The sequence below is a fragment of the Abramis brama genome, assembly GCF_963993115.1.
Source record: "Abramis brama genome assembly, chromosome: 10".
Taxonomy (NCBI): domain Eukaryota; kingdom Metazoa; phylum Chordata; class Actinopteri; order Cypriniformes; family Leuciscidae; genus Abramis; species Abramis brama.
Genome location: NC_139972.1, coordinates 14,493,423 through 14,513,267, shown reverse-complemented (window position 1 = coordinate 14,513,267; position 19,845 = coordinate 14,493,423). Strand labels below are relative to the sequence as shown.

Below are 19,845 nucleotides of genomic sequence, written 5' to 3'. Positions count from 1 at the left end.
CCAAATGATAAGAAAAAAATACTTAGTGGGCAAAAATATATCTATCAAGGCAACATACGGAGCCAGCTACTGTGTTTACTTTGCTTTAGATAACTGAAGAAAGCTCTTGATAATCCAATTCAATCGACCTCAACCAAAAACGTATCTTTCAGCTTTGAATAGTAAGAGTGAATTGGTCAGAACAGTTTCTCAGCTCTTCCCTATCAAGTTGCTCATCTATATATATATTTTATATATATTATATGGGCATAAATATTGGGAAACCTGACACCAATATGGACTGTAATGATATTGTATTCAGTCTACATTATGTTGGTCCCCCGTTTGCAGCCATAACAGCTTCCACTCTTCTAAGGCTTTCCACAAGATTTCTTTGGGAATTTTCTGAAGTTTCTGTGGGAATATTTGCCCATTCATCCAGTATAAAATTTGTGAGGTCAGGCACTGATGTTGGACAAGAAGGCAATCTCGGATCTATTTGATGGGGTTGAAGTCGGGGCTCTGTGCGGGCCAGTGAAGTTCTTCCACACCAAACTAATCCAACCATGTCTTTACAGACATTGATTTGTGCACTGGTGCACAGTCATGCTGGAATAGAAAAGGGCCTTCCACAAACTCTTACCACAAAGTTGGAAGCATAGCATTGTCCAAAATGTCTTGGGATGTTGAAGAATTAAGATTTCCTTTCACTGGAAGTAATGGGCCTAGCACAACCCCTGAAAAACTAGTATCATACGATTATTCCCCCTCCACCAAACCTTACAGTTGGCACAATGAAGTCAGGCAGGTAACGTTCTCCTGGCATCTGTCCAAACCAGTTTCACCCATTAGACTGCCAAACAGAGAAGCATGATTTGTCACTCCACACAACCAGAGTCTAGTGGCAGCGTGCTTTACACCATTCCATCTGATGCTTATGTACTTGGTGATGTGAGGCTTGCATGCAACTGCTCAACCATGGAAAGCCAAATGTGTCCAAAATGGGGAAATTCACTGCTTGAAAGAATTTATATATAAGCCTATATATATATATATATATATATTATAATTTTGGTTTTACATTATAAAGTATGTTCCTTACTGATTTGTATTCCAATATTCACGTGTTATAGACAAATAAAGTTTTTCTTCAAATGTGAAATATATGTGAAAATATATTTTAAAATATATTTTTTACCATATGGGTATCAGCTGAGCATTGACAACTTTCCATGCACCTCAGCACTCGGTGACCCCACTCTGTGACTTCACTTGGTCTTCACGTGAATAATTGTTTTCTATTTTATTTTATTATATTTTAGAATGTGTCCATTTCTCAGTGTCACATGATTCTTCATTCTAATATTATAATGTACACACACTTTCCTCCATATAGACATTTTATATATAAAATGTGTGAGTGTTTGGACATTTATGCAATTTTAGTTATAAGTTTCATTTACCATGATGAATGCAACTATGTCCCAATTATATTTCCTTTTGGCCAGTATTGTGGCTGCACTTTTAAAAACATTTGTATCATATAGAAAGTTCAGTTTGTCTGTTAGTTTAATGGTGAAAAAACCTATCCTACAAAACCATTTGGTTCCAATTTGGGTTTTTTTTAAAACGTAAAATATACTCAACAAAAAGAAGACCCATAGAAAGTGATGAAACCTCTCAAGGGAGTTCAGAAAGCACTTATCTCATGCAGTAGTATAAGAATGTACACATAAACAAAGAGTTTATAGAGCTCAGGGTTCAAACCACAAGAATACACAGAAATCACAATAAAGGCTGTTTGGAGGTCAGGATTGCATCATGTCACAGTGGCATGCAAAGGCCACAAAACATTATAGATATGTAAACAAACATTTTGGCATTATCACTTTTAAGTTTTATTTGCATGACATTTCTGTTAGGGTATTTGTTTATGTATTGTGCATACAGTACATGTCTGAGATGCTGAAACCACTCTGGTTCAGACTTAAGGGCTGTTTCTTTGTAATGTTATAATCTAATGATTGCAGTGAAGATATCTACCTTGTGCTAAACCATTTTGTGAGTAATATGTGTACCGGTATATGTGTTTATATTAAAGGAGATATGAGCCTCGCAGCATCACATAAACTGTACTGATTGAATGTATTTACATTTTGGCACATCATATTTATTTTTAAATATTTCAATAGGACGCTGATAGGCCTATTCATATTTTCTTAAGATGCCTCAGAAAGAAAGTGTGCTGCATCCAGGGTGGCATAACATTAGAGACATTGCACATGAAAAACATTTGGAAAACCAAAACAACAGAAATTCTAAATCCAAAATGTAAATTTGTTGAGCTTGAATCATTGTTTATTTGTGTATATTTACATTACTGTATGTTAAATTGACATGATGTTCACCTACAGGATGCAAAAGACCCCTTAAACGCTTACTGTGTGTGTTAAGTGCTTTCCATGTAGATTATATTTATACATACATTTCTTTCTTTTTTATTCTTTTTTTTTTTACTTTGACATGTATGTAATGTAAAGAAAATAATGCTCAATCGAGCCAATAGAGGTCACTATTAAGCAATATACTGCTTCTGAGAGGCACCGTCCAAAGACCTTATTGGCCCGACAAATACAAACTCTGGATGATTTTACATGGACTATAGTCACTCTTAAAAGGATAGTTCACCCAAAAATGAAAAAATTGTCATAATTTACTCACCCTAATGTTGTTACAAATCTGTATGAATAACCATACAGTTGACGGTGCCCATTGACTTCCATAGTATTTTATTATGGAAGTCAAAGGGTGCCTTCAACTGTCTGGTTACCAACATTCTTTAAAATATCTTCTTTTGTGTTCAACAGAAGAAAGAAACTCATACAGGTTTGGAACAATTTGAGGGTGAGGGTGGGTGAACTATCCCTTTAATGCATTTTTTAATGCAAAACTTGCTATGACATGCATTTCGGCATGTTAAAATCACATAGGCACTTTTAAAACATTTACAAACCATCTAGTTTGACTGAATTATTAATTAAAGACTTTACTAAAAGATAATCATGATTGTTTAATTGTGTCAGATGAGATGGTGTTGTTTTTGCATCTGAAACAGTAAGCCATAGCAGTATAGAATTTCTCATCTGTAAACCCATAGACAAGAGGACTTACTGCTCTAGAAGTGATACTAAATGCCAGGAAATTTATAAATCGGACAGTCAGATATGATTGAATATCATACTGCATAACTACATTCTCAATGTAAGGGCACATCAACTCGGCAGTACATAAAAACAGCTGAATTATGTGCAGGGAAATGGTGCGCTGCCCTTTTGATGCTGACTTCTTATTGTCACCAGATGCTGCACGTGCAGCAAGGTATATCATTACATAACAAAAGACTTCAGTGATGAAAATAACCACAAGCCCCACAATGTTCAACAAGCTCCTGGCAAAAAAATTAATCTTTTCTGGAATCATAATCTCATAATGACAGTGTGTGAGTTGAGACAAGTATTCATGAGAGGCAGTGCTGACAAGAATGAACATATCAACAAAGGGGTTTATGGAGCTCAGGATCCAAATCATTAAAATCACCATTATGGCTCTTCTAGAGGTGGAGATCGCATGATGTCGGAGAGGCATGCATATGGCCACATAGCGCTCCACACACATGGCTGTAATAGTCAGTGGTGCAGATGCTGTGAGCACGTCCATCAAAATGCAGATGGGGATACAGAAATACAGCGGTATTAAAACTAAGTTGTATGATAAGAGCACAACAAAATCTGCCAGACAAAGAAATATTAGGTCTACCAGAAGAGAGTGACCAAACAATATATAGCGTGTCTCTGTTCTGAAAGTCTCTTTCTTGGAGAATATTAAGAGCATGAGGAAGATGAGGTAGATGAAGGGCCACATGAATATCTGGGTCAGCGCCAGTGAAATATTCCTCCGGACAGGGTCAACTTGGACCAATTGTATCTGCTCATCGACACTGGCATTCTGACTGGCCATTGTGCGCACATCTGGGAGAAAATAAGACAGAAATTAGACAAACAAAAACACACAGCCTATACCATGACTCATCCTTGAGAAATAAATAATCAGCATTGATAATATACATTATCAATAAGCTTCAAATATTTATATTGCAATAAAAAAACGTATGATTTCAGTTAACATAATTTCATTCTTGTATTTATGCAGTTACAAATAAAGTGGAAAAATGTGTGAATGATTGGACATTTATGCAATGTTAAGTTATGTTTAATTTACCATAATGAATTAAACTGTCCCAATTTTATATAGAGATTTCATCTATTCTCAATATTTATAATATGCATTATTAATAAGTTTCAAATATTTATGTAGCCATAAAAATTATATTTCAGTTTGCATACAGTAAATGAAGGTCATGAAATCAGTTAAAAATATCAACTTGCTTCATTACTTACTGACAGTAGGACTCTATTCTTGAGCCCTGGTCATCAAGTGTAATAAATGCGCTGTGAGCAAACATTTATATAGAGTTTGACAGAGTAAAACTCCTGTGGATCTGCTTACTTGTTGACATCTAGAGCTAAATTTAGATTTGCTTGTGTTTAGGGGATAGACATGGAGTACTAAGACACAATCATGCATTTACATTTCTTTTATTTACAATATGTCATAAGAGTCAAAAGCTAGATTAGTGCACAAACTAGAGTCAAACCAAAATAGAGCAGACAACTGGAATGCCATTAGGCTAGATTCTGTTCCTCAGTGGCATCTGTTTCTTTTCCATATTGCATTTCTAAAGCTACACTTTCTCTCCTTTTATGCTTTTCATTCTCTACCACTCAGCTAATACAGTTTACCACATGCATTCGGAATACAGATAATTGTACATATCTCAAATTTGTTACATGCACATATTTACAACCTTAAAAACATAACTGTTAATATATTGTTTCTCTAGCTAACATAATGAAGATACAGAGTTTTTGGTTATTTCAACAATCCTTCAACATGCACTGTATTGTTATACATCCCATGTTGTGTTGTGGACCTTAAAGCAGCGCTATGCAGCTTTGCCGATATCTTCGCTTTTTGCTCGTGGGTTTCTCTATAGAGCTTCCCCTACAGCTTCGGAATAGATATTTGACAACACTGTCGTCAAAACTCGTTGGCGACTCTCCCCCCTCCCATATTCTCCCGCTGAGTGGCCCGCTGGCCCAAAGTTGCAAGGGTGGTTTTACGGCTCACAGGCGCTTTGGGGGGTGCGAAACGACCACCATACAACCCGAAAAAAGTCATATAACTATTCCAATAACTCCGAAGCTGTTCGGTTAAGGTAAAAAAGTTACTTAGTTCACCTTTAAGTTTGTCTCTTTGTTTCCTGTGCCATTTTTTTTACCTATATGCCCCAAGCTTCAATAACCTTGAAGCTGGTCTTACCATTGACCGAAACGGCCGTCCGGTGGTATCAGAGAAACTTCCTCTCTGTGTCTAGGCCAGAGTCCTGCTCGGGTTGTGTTTGGTAAACCTTCAACCCCCCAGTCCACCTTTGATGCCAGTTCACCTTGGTCTGGCATCAAAACTCCTCCGTCTTGGGTCCTCCCTCCATCGGCTCCACCTTGGACCATTGGCCTTATGGCTTCACCGGGCTCCCTTGACCCTCTGACTTCACCTCGATCGGACGTCGCCTCACCTACACCACTACCTTGCAAGCCATCTGCTGCATGCCGTCTCTCCACCCCTACGGCTCCGTCTGGCTCCGTCTGGCTCCGTCTTCCCTCTGGCTCCACCTCAGCCCTTGGTCGCTCTGGCTCCACCTCAGACCTCCGGTACCCTGGTTCCACCTCGGGGGTCATTGCCACGGATCTGTCACGGCCCCTGAAGCCTGTGGTATCGTGCCTGTCAATCGGCTCTCTGTCTCCATTCGTCAACCCCATGGCCTCGTCGAGGAGATTTGCACCATGGCTCCTCCCACCCTCGACTCCACCGTGGGGCATCATCCTGGCTGGACTCTGGATATTCACCCAACTCCTCCTGCTCCTGGCTTTCCCCTGGCTCCTCCCACCCTCCACTCCCCCATGGACAGTTTTCAGTGCCCTGGACTATTTTTGTTGTTTTCTGTTTTTTCCACGCCCTCCTCCAGAGCCCCCTCCCTCCCTCCTCAGTTGGACTATTTACGGCGTGAGGACAGACCTTTTCTGGAGGGGGCGTAATGTAACATGTATGCTGTGTCTTGTGATTCCCTGTGACTTTTTTTGTGTTGTTGATTAGTCATTATGTTCTCCTGTCATTAATTACTCATTAGTTCCATTTGTTTGCTTCATGTATTTATACCCTTTGTTCTCCCTCATTCTCTGTCTGTTCTTGTCAATGTTAAGTTGTGTTAGTGTTGAGTTTCCTGTCTGATCTCTGGAATTTTGTCATTAAATAACATTATAAATATCCTCCTTCATCTTTGTGCTGTTTACACAACTGTGCCTTGACAACTACAGAGCTTGAACACAAATAAGCACAGGACTGTTTTAAAGCAGCTACCTATCAGTGGGTACCAAACTGAGTCGAAATAGTCTTAGCTATTGGACCCACAGTCCGCCTGTGCCTATTGATTCCCAACCTGACCAGCACACTCACCACAAATGACAATGTAAATATTATTTCACCTATTACATCAAATATTTGTGGTTTACCCATTGGGTACCCGTCTGCGTAAAGTCTCTAGTCTGGGTCGCGCACATGCTGCAGGTGCTAGTCAGCTCCATTACAGCCACAGAGGCCATCCCTGAACATCCCTCCTCCGGTCCGCCTCCACCCTCCTGGACTCTGTTCCCTTTTGTTTTTGAAGCATCTGGAACCTGTTCCTTAAACAGGGGGGTCCGCTAGATATTCTGTATTGTGGTGTGTTATTGCGGGCTGTTAGGTTGTCTCTTGGTTCTCTGCTTCCTTTGCAGGTTTTGTAGTTTTTTAGTTCCTTTGATTGTCTCCCCAGATGTGCCTCTTTCCCTTTTCAGCCCTGTCTGTGTATATAGCCCCTGTGTTTCCCTTGTTCTTGGTCACTTGTTATACCTTATATCCTAGTTCCTTGTTCTTGTTTTATCTATTAAAAGCTGCAAATTAAATGCTTGTGTCCTCCTGCATTCCTCTGCCTTCACTTTACATATACCATTGTGAAAACCACCCTACATTACCCAAGATACTGAGATAAAACAAGATACAACCCAATTATTAGTACCAAAAAGCCGCCAGGAAATGCCTTTCCTGGCGGCTCACTGGATTCTTTTGACGGGGGATTCATGAGAATGTGCGCAGATGGTGTGCAGCTTGTCGTGAATGTCAGTTGGTGAATCCACCGGCCTCCCCAAAAGCACCATTGCGCCCTCTTCCTCAAAAGCAGGTCCCCTTCGAAAGAATTGGTATGGACCTCACCAGGCCGTTAGAATGATCCGTTTTCCCCCTTCAAGTTTCTTTATGGATGTCAGCCCTATGGGGTGTTGGACGTCCTGGGAAAAACTTGGGAGGACGGACCTTCAGATAGTCGAAACGAAATTCAGTATGTGCTGGAACTGAGAGCTGGACCTGAGAACAAAACTCCACACTTTGGGGTGGCTCTCTATGGAGAATATGTTACAGGCCCAGGACAAACAGAGCCGGCTGTTTAACAGGGGAATTAGACTATGTGAATTTTCACTGGGAGATAAGGTACTAGTATTGCTTCCTATGTCTAGTTCTAAATTACTCGCGAAGTGGAAAGGACGCTTTGAGGTGGGGGTCTCAATATTGAGGTGGTTCAAATGGACAGGAGCGGGACACGTCAGATATATCACCTCAACCTCCTCAAAAAATTAGAGTGAGGTGGAGTCAGTGATGTTAGCAACGGCTGTGAGCAGCGAAGATCTTGGGCTAGAAGTGAGTCCAATTTCTCGCTCTGGCCCCAGGAGGAGATCACCTCTCACCAGAGAGAGATGGACTGAGGACTCGTGCCTGTGCATGCACTGAATGCTCTGGAGAGCTGCATCATTGATTGTGTATTTGGACTCAGTTTATTGAAGCCCCATAAGCGTGACTTTTGTTTTGACCATTTGAAAGTGTATAAAGCATGAGCCTCAATGCCAAGGCCATGGGTTCGATTCCCAGGGAAAGCAAGAACTGATAAGAATGTAAATGTGTACATTGAAAATAATAAAAGAATATTTTTTTTATTAAAAAGAAATAATTTGAATAAAAGCATCTGCCAAATGCATAAATAAATAATGAAAATTTAAAATAAAATATTAAAACATTTAATTGTTAATAATTAAATTGCATAGTTATGTTCAAATAAATTACTAAAACTTAAAACAATATACATAAAATATTTGAAAGAGTAACAAGTAATGCCAACATTGTAATCAGCTATATGATAAACTAAATAAAATACTCTTTAAATACTGTAAATTGATTTAAATTTTTTGTAAATTGATTATTCTAGCAGTCACGTACACTGCATGTGAGAGGTGTCTTCCCAAGACAAATCTCGCAGTTGGCCAGACAATTTAAAACTCTCAATCTTCATTATTTGAATATATCAACTAGAATGGGATGTTTAGGCAGTTGGTCAACCAAAATTGGAGTTTTGATACATTACAAATTTTACTTCATGACATTTTGAAAGGAACTTAGACAAGATAATATCCCAGAAACACTCTTTAAAAATAGATAATCATGTTTGTTTATCAGTGTCAGATGAGATAACATTGTTTTTGCATCTGATATAGTAAGCCATAGCTGCATAGAATTTCTCATCTCTAAACCCATAGACGAGAGGACTTACTGCTCTTGAAGTGATACTAAATGTCAGGAAATTTATAAATCGGACAGTCAGATATGATTGAATATCATACTGCATAACTACACTCTCAATGTAAGGGCACATCACCTCGGCAGTACATAAAAACAGCTGAATTATGTGCAGGGAAATGGTGCGCTTCCCTTTTGATGCTGACTTCTTATTGTCACCAGATGCTGCACGTGCTGCAAGGTATATCATTACATAACAAAAGACTTCAATGATCAAAATAACCACAAGCCCCACAATGTACAACAGACCCCTAGCAAAGTGACGAATCTTTTCCGGAATCATAATCTCATAATGACAGTGTGTGAGTTGAGACAAGTATTCATGAGAGGCAGTGCTGACAAGAATGAACATATCAACAAAGGGGTTTATGGAGCTCAGGATCCAAATCATTAAAATCACAATTATGGCTCTTCTAGAGGTGGAGATCGCATGATGTCGGAGAGGCATGCATATGGCCACATAGCGCTCCACACACATGGCTATAATAGTCAGTGGTGCAGATGCTGTGAGCATATCCATCAACATGCAGATGGGGATACAGAAATGCAGTGGTATTAAAACTAAGTTGTATGATAAGAGCACAACAAAATCTGTCAGACAAAGAAACATTAGGTCTACCAGGAGAGAGTGACCAAACAATATATAGCGTGTCTCTGTTCTGAAAGTCTCTTTCTTGGAGAATATTAAGAGCATGAGGAAGATGAGGTAGATGAAGGGCCACATGAATATCTGGGTCAGCGCCAGTGAAATATTCCTCCGGACAGGGTCAACTTGGACCAATTGTATCTGCTCATTGACACTGGCATTCTGACTGGCCATTGTGCGCACATCTGGGAGAAAATAAGACAGAAATTAGACAAACAAAAACACACAGCCTATTTTAGCCTACCATGACTCATCCTTGAGAAATAAATAATCAACATTGATAATATACATGATCAATAAGCTTCAAATATTTATGTTGCAATAAAAACTGCCATAGGATTGCATAAACAAACTGCATAAACAAAACATAATTTCATTCTTGTATTTATGCAGATACAAATAAAGTGGAAACAATGTGTGAATGAATGGACATTTATGCAATTAATGTTAAGTTATGTTTAATTTACTATAATGAATTAAACTGTCCCAATTTTATATAGAGATTTCATCTATTCTCAATATTTATAATATGCATTATTAATAAGTTTCAAATATTTATGTAGCCATAAAAATTATATTTCAGTTTGCATACAGTAAATGAAGGTCATGAAATCAGTTAAAAATATCAACTTGCTTCATTACTTACTGACAGTAGGACTCTATTCTTGAGCCCTGGTCATCAAGTGTAATAAATGCGCTGTGAGCAAACATTTATATAGAGTTTGACAGAGTAAAACTCCTGTGGATCTGCTTACTTGTTGACATCTAGAGCTAAATTTAGATTTGCTTGTGTTTAGGGGATAGACATGGAGTACTAAGACACAATCATGCATTTACATTTCTTTTATTTACAATATGTCATAAGAGTCAAAAGCTAGATTAGTGCACAAACTAGAGTCAAACCAAAATAGAGCAGACAACTGGAATGCCATTAGGCTAGATTCTGTTCCTCAGTGGCATCTGTTTCTTTTCCATATTGCATTTCTAAAGCTACACTTTCTCTCCTTTTATGCTTTTCATTCTCTACCACTCAGCTAATACAGTTTACCACATGCATTCTGACTACAGATAATTGTAAATCTATCTCAAATTTGTTACATGCACATATTTACAACCTTAAAAACATAACTGTTAATATATTGTTTCTCTAGCTAACATAATGAAGATACAGAGTTCCCTTTCAAGGGAACTCCCGTTGCGTCGAGAATGACGCTATGGGGAACGCTTTGCGTGATGACGTCTTGAAGCACATGTAAAATCAGTCCAATGGTGTGGCGGAACGTCAGAGGCGGGTGACGTCACGTACCAGGAAGCTATAAAAGCCGGCCTGAAACAGAAAACGAAAGCTTTCTGAGTCTTCAGTCGCCCTCTGTGTTGAAATCTGTCCTTGTTATTTGGTGTTGTCTGTCTATATATATATATATATTCAGTATGGCGAGCAAGCAGCAGTTTAGAGTGTGTGTTCATCCTTGCCCGCGTTATATAACGGGAGGTGATACTCACACTCTTTGTGTTGTTTGTTTGGGAGAGGAGCATGCCCAGTCAGCACTCGAGGGTGGTGACTGTGAGCATTGCTGTGCGCTTCCATTGCGTACGCTCCGATCCCGCTTGGCTCGGTTCAATCCCGACCACGTTCCCCAGGGCTCGGGTCCCGCCGCGGCTGAGGCTCGGCGGCGATCTCAGACCTGGGGTTCGCAAATGGATCTGTCAGTGGATGTTGAGACGGGCTCTGCCTTATCTCAGCCTCCTTCTGACAGATCCAGTGCCTCTCATCAGGGTGTGGAAGCACGCGCTGCGGTTTCTTCCCCCCCGATGGAGGTACCAGTACTGCAACTATCCAGCTCTGAGGAGTTGGATGTTGTGAGTATTGACGCTGATTCTGAGGATTCGCCACCTCAGTCTCATGCGTTTGAAGAATTGCTCGATGTGGTAACTAGAGCTGTTGACAGACTTTCAATTGAGTGGCCAGAGGATAGGCAGGACGTTCGTTCGAAAAGCAAGCTCGACGAACGCTTCCTGCCATCTCGTGCACAGCCTCAGCGCAGGAGCCTTCCGTTTTTCCCCGATCTCCACACCGAGGTGTCGAGATCGTGGGGGAAACCCATGTCATATAGAGTGTACACACCACAGACATCACACTACTCCTCCATTTATAATTATAAAGAGTATGGTTATGGGGAGATGCCGAAGGTGGAGGAGACGCTTGCGAGCTATCTCTCTCCAGCAACGGCATCTTCCTTGAAGGCTCCTTCACTTCCCTCTAAGCCAGTTAAATTTACATCATCACTGGTTCATAAATCGTATGCAGCCGCTGGTCAAGCTGCAGCGTGTCTGCATACGATGTCCCTTATGCAGGCTTATCAGGCTGAATTATTGGGTGATTTAGAGGAGGGCGGGGGAATTGGTCCTGACACGGTGGCCGAACTACGCAGAGCCACAGATCTGTCTCTCAGGGCCACCAAGGAGACCGCTAAATCTATCGGGCGGTCTATGGCAGCCCTGGTGGCCACTGAGAGGCATCTGTGGCTCAATCTGAGTGATATAAAAGATAAAGAAAAACACGTTCTCTTAGATGCTCCGGTCTCCACCGTTGGTTTGTTTGGTGATGCAGTTAACAGTGCGGTAGCTAAATCTCAAGAAGCTTCTAAACAGGCAGCTGCACTTCAAAAGCTTCTCCCCCGCCGTTCTTTCTTTGAGGCTGCTGAGCGGGAGCAGCCTCACTCCTCTAAAAAGAGTGCTGAGCACCGTGCCACTCAAAAACAGAGTGTGTCCTCCCGTGCTCCCCCACAAAAATCACGGGGACACGGAGGACGCTCTCAAACCCAGCAGTCTTCGAGGGGTAAGACGGATCTGCGGACCGTCATTACCGCCAAGAAGGCTGCTGGGAAAAAGTCCTGATGTCCGAGGGCTCAGGACAAATGAGGGTAGTCCCCCCCGAAGCAGAGCGGTTAACACCTCTTTTCACGGTGCCCGTCTCTCTTCGGTACCCTCAGGGGACCGTTCTGCCAACCCTGCCGCCTCCGGTGTTACAGGGCGCAGCGGTCTCCGGCGAGCACATATCTCAAGGACCACCCGGAAACGTAGTGGCCTCGGGATGCCCGCCCCCTCCGAGGAGGGTGTTAGAGCAGTCTGTTCGGTTGTTCCCTGCCGGTGCGCCGTTACAGGGCGACGAATTGACTACTCAACAGCAACAAAATCCAGAAACCAGTCTCGAGAGGCTGGTACCTCTAGTAGAATCTTTGACAGCGTGGAAGCTACTGTCAAATGTTTCTCGTTGGGTCCTGCAGACCGTGGAAAAAGGGTATCAGATACAATTCAAGAAACGCCCACCTCGGTTTATGGGGGTCCTGCCCACAGTGGTGGCCCCCGAGCAGGTTCTGGTTATGGAACAGGAAGTAAACACTCTGTTAGAGAAAGGGGCCATAGAATGTGTACCCCCCTCCAACAGGGAAACCGGGTTTTACAGCCGGTACTTCATAGTTCCGAAGAAGGACGGGGGATTGCGTCCCATTTTAGATCTTCGAGTTCTGAACGAGTCAGTCATGCAGCTCAAGTTCAAAATGTTAACATTGAGACAGATCGTGCCACAGATCAGGTCCGAGGACTGGTTTGTCACGATAGACCTCAAGGACGCATATTTCCATATTTCCATCCGTCCGTGTCATTGGAAGTTCCTGAGGTTTGCTTTCGGGGGCAAAGCATACCAATATCGTGTTCTTCCATTCGGCCTAGCTTTATCACCCCGCACTTTCACCAAATGCATGGATGCAGCTCTGGCGCCGCTGCGCCTCCAGGGTATTCGCATCATGAACTACATCGACGATTGGTTGATTTTAGCTCAGTCGCATCAGTTGGCGGTTCAACATCGAGATGTTGTTCTCGCCCACATGAAAGAGTTGGGGTTACGGCTGAACGCCAAGAAGAGTGTGCTTTCTCCACTCCAGAGGACCACTTTTTTAGGCGTGGTTTGGGACTCAGTGTCGATGCAGGCGCGCCTGTCACCGCCACGTATAGAGTCCATCCTTGCAGCTGTGAAAAGTGTAAAGCTAGGCCAGCTACTCACTGTCAAACAGTTCCAGAGACTGTTGGGTCTCATGGCAGCAGCTTCCAACGTGATACCTTTTGGACTGCTGCACATGAGGCCCCTGCAGTGGTGGCTCAGGACCAGGGGGTTTTCCCCGAGGGGCAACCCATTTCGCACAATCAAGGTCACGCGGCGATGCTTACGTGCCCTGGTTATGTGGAAGAAACCTTGGTTCCTGTCCCAGGGCCCAGTGTTGGGAGCTCCTTGTCGTCGCAAACTGCTAACGACGGATGCTTCCCTCACGGGTTGGGGAGCGATCCTGGAGGGTCGCTCATCTCAAGGTCTGTGGGAAGACCATCATCATTCCTGGCATATCAATCGCCTAGAGATGTTAGCTGTCTTCCGGGCTCTGAGGAGCTTTATTACAGATCTCAGGGGACACCATGTGTTAGTACACACGGACAACACGTCGGTAGTCGCCTATATCAACCACCAAGGGGGTTTGCGCTCGCGCCCGTTATCCAACTTGGCACGCCATATCCTCTTGTGGTCCCAGGGGAAGTTACTGTCACTCAGGGCAGCTTACATCCCCGGGGTCCAGAATATAGGAGCAGACACTCTGTCGAGACAGGGGCCGAGGCCCGGGGAATGGAGGCTCCACCCCGAGGTGGTGGAGCTGATATGGAGGGAGTTTGGCCAAGCTCAAGTGGATCTGTTTGCGTCTCGAGAGACGTCTCACTGTCCACTTTGGTTCTCCCTCACGCATCCAGCTCCTCTGGGACTGGATGCTATGGTACAGGCGTGGCCGAGGCTACGTCTGTACGCCTTTCCCCCAGTTGCTCTGCTCCCGGGAGTTCTGGAGAGAGTTCGCAGGGACCGGGTTTGCCTGCTTCTTATAGCCCCGCGCTGGCCGGGCAGAGTATGGTTTCCCGATCTTGTGTCGCTCCTCGACGGGCCTCCTCTGGAGCTACCCGTCAGGAGGGACCTTCTGTCCCAGGCGGAGGGCTCGATATTTCACCCCCGCCCAGAACTGTGGAACCTGTGGGCTTGGCCTCTGAGGGGGCCCAGCTCATAGAGTCAGGTCTCTCAACTGAGGTTGTGGAGACCATTCTTCAGTCCAGAGCTCCCTCCACGAGGAAACTTTATGCCCTGAAGTGGAGAGTCTTCACTTCTTGGTGTAGTGACCGTCGGTTGGACCCAGTTAACTGCCCAATTGGTACAGTGCTGGAGTTGTCTGACCCCGTCCACCTTAAAGGTTTATGTGGCGGCCATAGGTACTTACCACATTCCTTTGGGTGGAATGTCTGTGGGGAAAGACCCCTTGGTATCTCGTTTCCTTCATGGCACTTGGAGGCTGAGGCCTGCAGTTCGCTCTAGGGTGCCACCTTGGGATTTGTCCGTTGCGCTGCAAGGCCTTTCCCTGGCCCCCTTTGAGCCCATTGAGGAGGTTCCTGAGAAGTTTTTAACTCTGAAAGCTCTTTTCCTTCTCGCTATTTCTTCTCTCAAGAGGATAGGGGATCTTCAAGCATTGTCGGTTGCTCCATCATGCTTAGAGTTTGCTCCGGGTATGGTTAAAGCGTTTCTTCATCCAAGACCGGGTTATATCCCCAAGGTCCCCACTAATGTGGTCAGACCTATTGTTCTGCAGGCCTTCTGTCCTCCTCCCTTTCAAAATGCTGACCAGGAGGCTAATAATTTGCTTTGCCCTGTGCGGGCGTTAGACGCGTATGTCCACAGAGCTGCCCTGTGGCGTAAAAGTGATCAATTATTTGTGTGCTTTGGGTCCCCTAACAAAGGAGGTCCAGTGTCTAAGCAAAGGATGAGCAAGTGGGTGGTCGAGGCTATCTCACTTGCTTATGAGGCGGCTGGGCAGCCTTCTCCTTTGGCTGTCCGGTCGCACTCGACGAGGAGTATGGCGGCCTCTAAGGCCCTTATTTCAGGAGTTTCTTTACAGGACGTCTGTGATGCGGCAGGCTGGTCCTCACCGCACACTTTCGTCAGGTTTTACTCTCTGGATCTAGACTCTGCTCCAGGGTCTCATGTTTTGTCTTCCTAGTGCTGCTCTCCAGATTACACACAGGACAGACATTCGTAGCTATGGAGGCGTTGGTATAGACGTTCCCCATAGCGTCATTCTCGACGCAACGGGAGTTCCCTTGAAAGGGAACGCCTCGGTTACGACTGTAACCTCGGTTCCCTGAAGAGGGAACGAGCGTTGCGTCGCCCTGCCATATCTCCTTCATGCCTGTCAGCCCGAATTCAGACTATACGAAGCTTTCGTTTTCTGTTTCAGGCCGGCTTTTATAGCTTCCTGGTACGTGACGTCACCCGCCTCTGACGTTCCGCCACACCATTGGACTGATTTTACATGTGCTTCAAGACGTCATCACGCAAAGCGTTCCCCATAGCGTCATTCTCGACGCAACGCTCGTTCCCTCTTCAGGGAACCGAAGTTACAGTCGTAACCGAGGCGTTTTCGGTTATTTCAACAATCCTTCAACATGCACTGTATTGTTATACATCCCATGTTGTGTTGTGGACCTTAAGTTTGTCTCTTTGTTTCCTGTGCCATTTTTTTTACCTATATGCCCCAAGCTTCAATAACCTTGAAGCTGGTCTTACCATTGACCGAAATGGCCGTCCAAGTCCGGTGGTCTCAGAGAACCTTCCTCTCTGTGTCTAGGCCAGAGTCCTGCTCAGGTTGTGTTTGGTAAACCTTCAACGTCCACCTTGGTCTGGCATCAAAACTCCTCCGTCTTGGCTCCTCCCTCTCTCGGCTCCACCTTGGACCATTGGCCTTATGGCTTCACCGGGCTCCCTTGACCCTCTGGCTTCACCTCGATCGGACGTCGCCTCACCTACACCACTACCTTGAAAGCCATCTGCTGCGTGCCGTCTCTCCACCCCTACGGCTCCGTCTGGCTCCGTTTTCCCTCTGGCTCTACCTCAGCCCTCAGTCGCTCTGGCTCCACCTCAGACCTCCGGTACCCTGGTTCCACCTCGGGGGTCATTGCCACGGCTCTGTCACGGCCCCTGAAGCCTGTGGTATCGTGCCTGTCCATCTGCTCTCTGTCTGCGCTCTGGGCTCCTTCTCCACCGGCGCCGTCTGCATTCGTCAACCCCATGGCCTCGTCGAGGAGATTTGCACCATGGGTCCTCCCGCCCTCGACTCCACCGTGGGGCATCATCCTGGCTGGACTCTGGATATTCACCCAACTCCTCCTGCTCCTGGCTTTCCCCTGGCTCCTCCCACCCTCCACTCTCCCATGGACAGTTTTCAGTGCCCTGGACTATTTTTGTTGTTTCCTGTTTTTCCACGCCCTCCTCCAGAGCCCCCTCCCTCCCTCCTCAGTTGGACTATTTACGGCGTGAGGACAGACCTTTTCTGGAGGGGGCGTAATGTAACATGTATGCTGTGTCTTGTGATTCCCTGTGACCTTTTTTTGTGTTGTTGATTAGTCATTATGTTCTCCTGTCATTAATTACTCATTAGTTCCATTTGTTTGCTTCATGTATTTATACCCTTTGTTCTCCCTCATTCTCTGTCTGTTCTTGTCAATGTTAAGTTGTGTTAGTGTTGAGTTTCCTGTCTGATCTCCGGAGTTTTGTCATTAAATACCATTATAAATATTCTCCTTCATCTTTGTGCTGTTTACACAACTGTGCCTTGACAACTACAGAGCTTGAACACAAATAAGCACGGGACTGTTTTAAAACAGCTGCCTATCAGTGGGTACCAAACTGAGTCGAAATAGTCTTAGCTATTGGACCCACAGTCCGCCCGTACCTATTGATTCCCAACCTGACCCGCACCCTCACCACAAATGACAATGTAAATATTATTTCACCTATTGCATAAAATATTTGTGGTTTACCCACCGGGTACCCGCCTGCGCAAGGTCTCTAGTCTGGGTCGCGCACACGCTGCAGCTGCCAGTCAGCTCCATTACAGCCACAGAGGCCATCCCTGAACATCCCTCCTCCAGTCCGCCTCCACCCCACCACCCTCCTGGACTCTGTTCCCTTTTGTTTTTGAAGCATCTGGAACCTGTCCGCTAGATATTCTGTATTGTGGTGTGTTATTGCGGGCTGTTAGGTTGTCTCTTGGTTCTCTGCTTCCTTTGCAGGTTTTGTAGTTTTTTAGTTCCTTTGATTGTCTCCCCAGATGTGCCTCTTTCCCTTTTCAGCCCTGTCTGTGTATATAGCCCCTGTGTCACTTGTTATACCTTATATCCTAGTCCCTTGTTCTTGTTTTATCTATTAAAAGCTGCAAATTAAATGCTTGTGTCCTCCTGCATTCCTCTGCCTTCACTTTACATATACCATTGTGAAAACCACCCTACATTACCCAAGATACTGAGATAAAACAAGATACAACACAATTATTAGTACCAAAAAGCCGTCAGGAAATGCCTTTCCTGGCGGCTCACTATAATCCTATGGCAGGACATTTAGGACAAACAACGACACTAAATGGTCTCATGACCCGATTCTTTTGACGGGGCATTCATGAGAATGTGCGCAGATGGTGTGCAGCTTGTCGTGAATGTCAATTGGTGAATCCACCGGCCTCCCCAAAAGCACCATTGCGCCCTCTTCCTCAAAAGCAGGTCCCCTTCGAAAGAATTGGTATGGACCTCACCAGGCCGTTAGAACGATCCGTTTTCCCTGTTCAAGCTTCTTTATGGACATCAGCCCTGTGGGTGTTGGACGTCCTGAGAAAAACTTGGGAGGACGGACCTTCAGATAGTCTAAACGAAATTCAGTATGTGCTGGAACTGAGAGCTGGACCTGAGAACAAAACTCACACTTTGGGCGGCTCTCTATGGAGAATATGTTACAGGCCCAGGACAAACAGAGCCGGCTGTTTAACAGGAGAATTAGACTACGTGAATTTTCACCAGGAGATAAGGTACTTGTATTGCTTCCTAGTTCTAAATTACTCGCGAAGTGGAAAGGACGCTTTGAAGTGGGGGTCTCAATATTGAGGTGGTTCAAATGGACAGGAGCGGGACACATCAGATATATCACCTCAACCTCCTCAAAAAATTAGAGTGAGGTGGAGTCAGTGATGTTAGCAACGGCTGTGAGCAGGGAAGATCTTGGGCTAGAAGTGAGTCCAATTTCTCGCTCTGGCCCCAGGAGGAGATCACCTCTCACCAGAGAGAGATGGACTGAGGACTCGTGCCTGTGCATGCACTGAATGCTCTGGAGAGCTGCATCATTGATTGTGTATTTGGACTCAGTTTATTGAAGCCCCATAAGCGTGACTTTTGTTTTGACCATTTGAAAGTGTATAAAGCATGAGCCTCAGTAAAGCCGACCCTGTCCTCTTCCTTCCTTATCCTAAATTACATTCGACATAACAATGCCTTTAATCCCTATGTACACGAGTGATAAAACAGTTCAAGAAAGTTCAACAAGTTCCTGTGAAAAAGTAGTAATGAGGGGAAAAAAGACATAAACCAAAGGGTTTAGAGCTTGGGGGCCAAAAATCACAAATAGGACACTTTGAAAAGGCCACATAAGGCAGTGGTTCTCAACCCTGGTCCTGGCATACATTTGTCATAGACTGTATTTCATTAAATGTTAGAGAACCATAATGCTGCATATGTATTTAAATTATGGAATTTGATCCAATTTATTTTTCAAACAAACAAAAAAAATACAGATTATTATTGTTTTCCCTTAGAAGTATCAAATAGAAAGTTTCACAAAAAAATGTGAAAGTGTCTTGAGTATCACACTTACTGGCCTTTGAATGTTTGTTTAGTAAATGTTATTATCACAGATGTATTACAAATGAAAGAGCAAGAACTGATAAGAATGTAAATGTGTACCTTGAAAATACTAAAAGAATATTTTTTTTTTATTAAAAAGAAATAATTGGAATAAAAGCATCTGCCAAATGCATAAATAAATAATGCAAATTTAAAATAAAATATTAAAACATTTAATTGTTAATAATTAAATTACATAGTTATGTTCAAATAAATTACTAAAACTTAAAACAATATACATAAACTATTTGAAAGTGTAACAAGTAATGCCAACATTGTAATCAGCTATATGATAAACTAAATAAAATACTCTCTAAATACTCAGATTTTTGTAAATTGATTATTCTAGCAGTCACGTACACTGCATGTGAGAGGTGTCTTCCCAAGACAAATCTCGCAGTTGGCCAGACAATTTAAAACTCTCAATCTTCATTATTTGAATATATCAACTAGAATGGGATGTTTAGGCAGTTGGTCAACCAAAACTGTTGATAGTTTTGATACATTACAAATTTTACTTCATGACATTTTGAAAGGAACTTAGACAAGATAATATCCCAGAAACACTCTTTAAAAATAGATAA

The 19,845-nt window shown here is 43.6% G+C and overlaps 2 protein-coding genes across 3 annotated transcripts; both read right to left on the bottom strand.

Annotated features, from left to right (window-relative positions):
- Positions 1-2,473: 2,473 nt before the first annotated feature.
- On the bottom strand, positions 2,474-5,976 carry LOC311090761 (odorant receptor 131-2-like). Of its 2 annotated transcripts, none has more exons than XM_084126256.1 (2): positions 5,672-5,976; positions 2,474-4,007 (listed from the first exon to the last, which is right to left on the bottom strand). In XM_084126256.1, exons 1-2 carry the CDS (start codon positions 5,973-5,975, stop codon positions 3,040-3,042), a joined length of 1,272 nt encoding a protein of 423 aa, XP_083982382.1. In that variant the 5' UTR covers position 5,976; the 3' UTR covers positions 2,474-3,039. The 2 variants fall into 2 exon arrangements, with proteins under 2 accessions (XP_083982382.1, XP_083982383.1); XM_084126257.1 differs by having other exon boundaries at positions 5,419-5,815.
- A 2,698-nt stretch (positions 5,977-8,674) lies between these two features.
- Positions 8,675-9,631, bottom strand: LOC311090328 (odorant receptor 131-2-like; the record flags this gene model as incomplete). The annotated part of the gene is made up of 1 exon (XM_084125590.1): positions 8,675-9,631. One exon carries the CDS (start codon positions 9,629-9,631, stop codon positions 8,675-8,677), a length of 957 nt encoding a protein of 318 aa, XP_083981716.1.
- Positions 9,632-19,845: the final 10,214 nt, after the last annotated feature.

Bases quoted from the DNA above. Each gene is read 5' to 3' on its own strand.
- LOC311090761 (XM_084126256.1), bottom strand. From the start codon at position 5,975: ATGCCCCACGGTGGAGTCGAGGGTGGGAGGAGCCATGGTGCAAATCTC. The intron at 4,008-5,671 runs GTGAGGCGACGT...ATTTTCTCCCAG, and splicing joins CTTGCAAGGTAGTGGTGTAG to ATGTGCGCACAATGGCCAGT.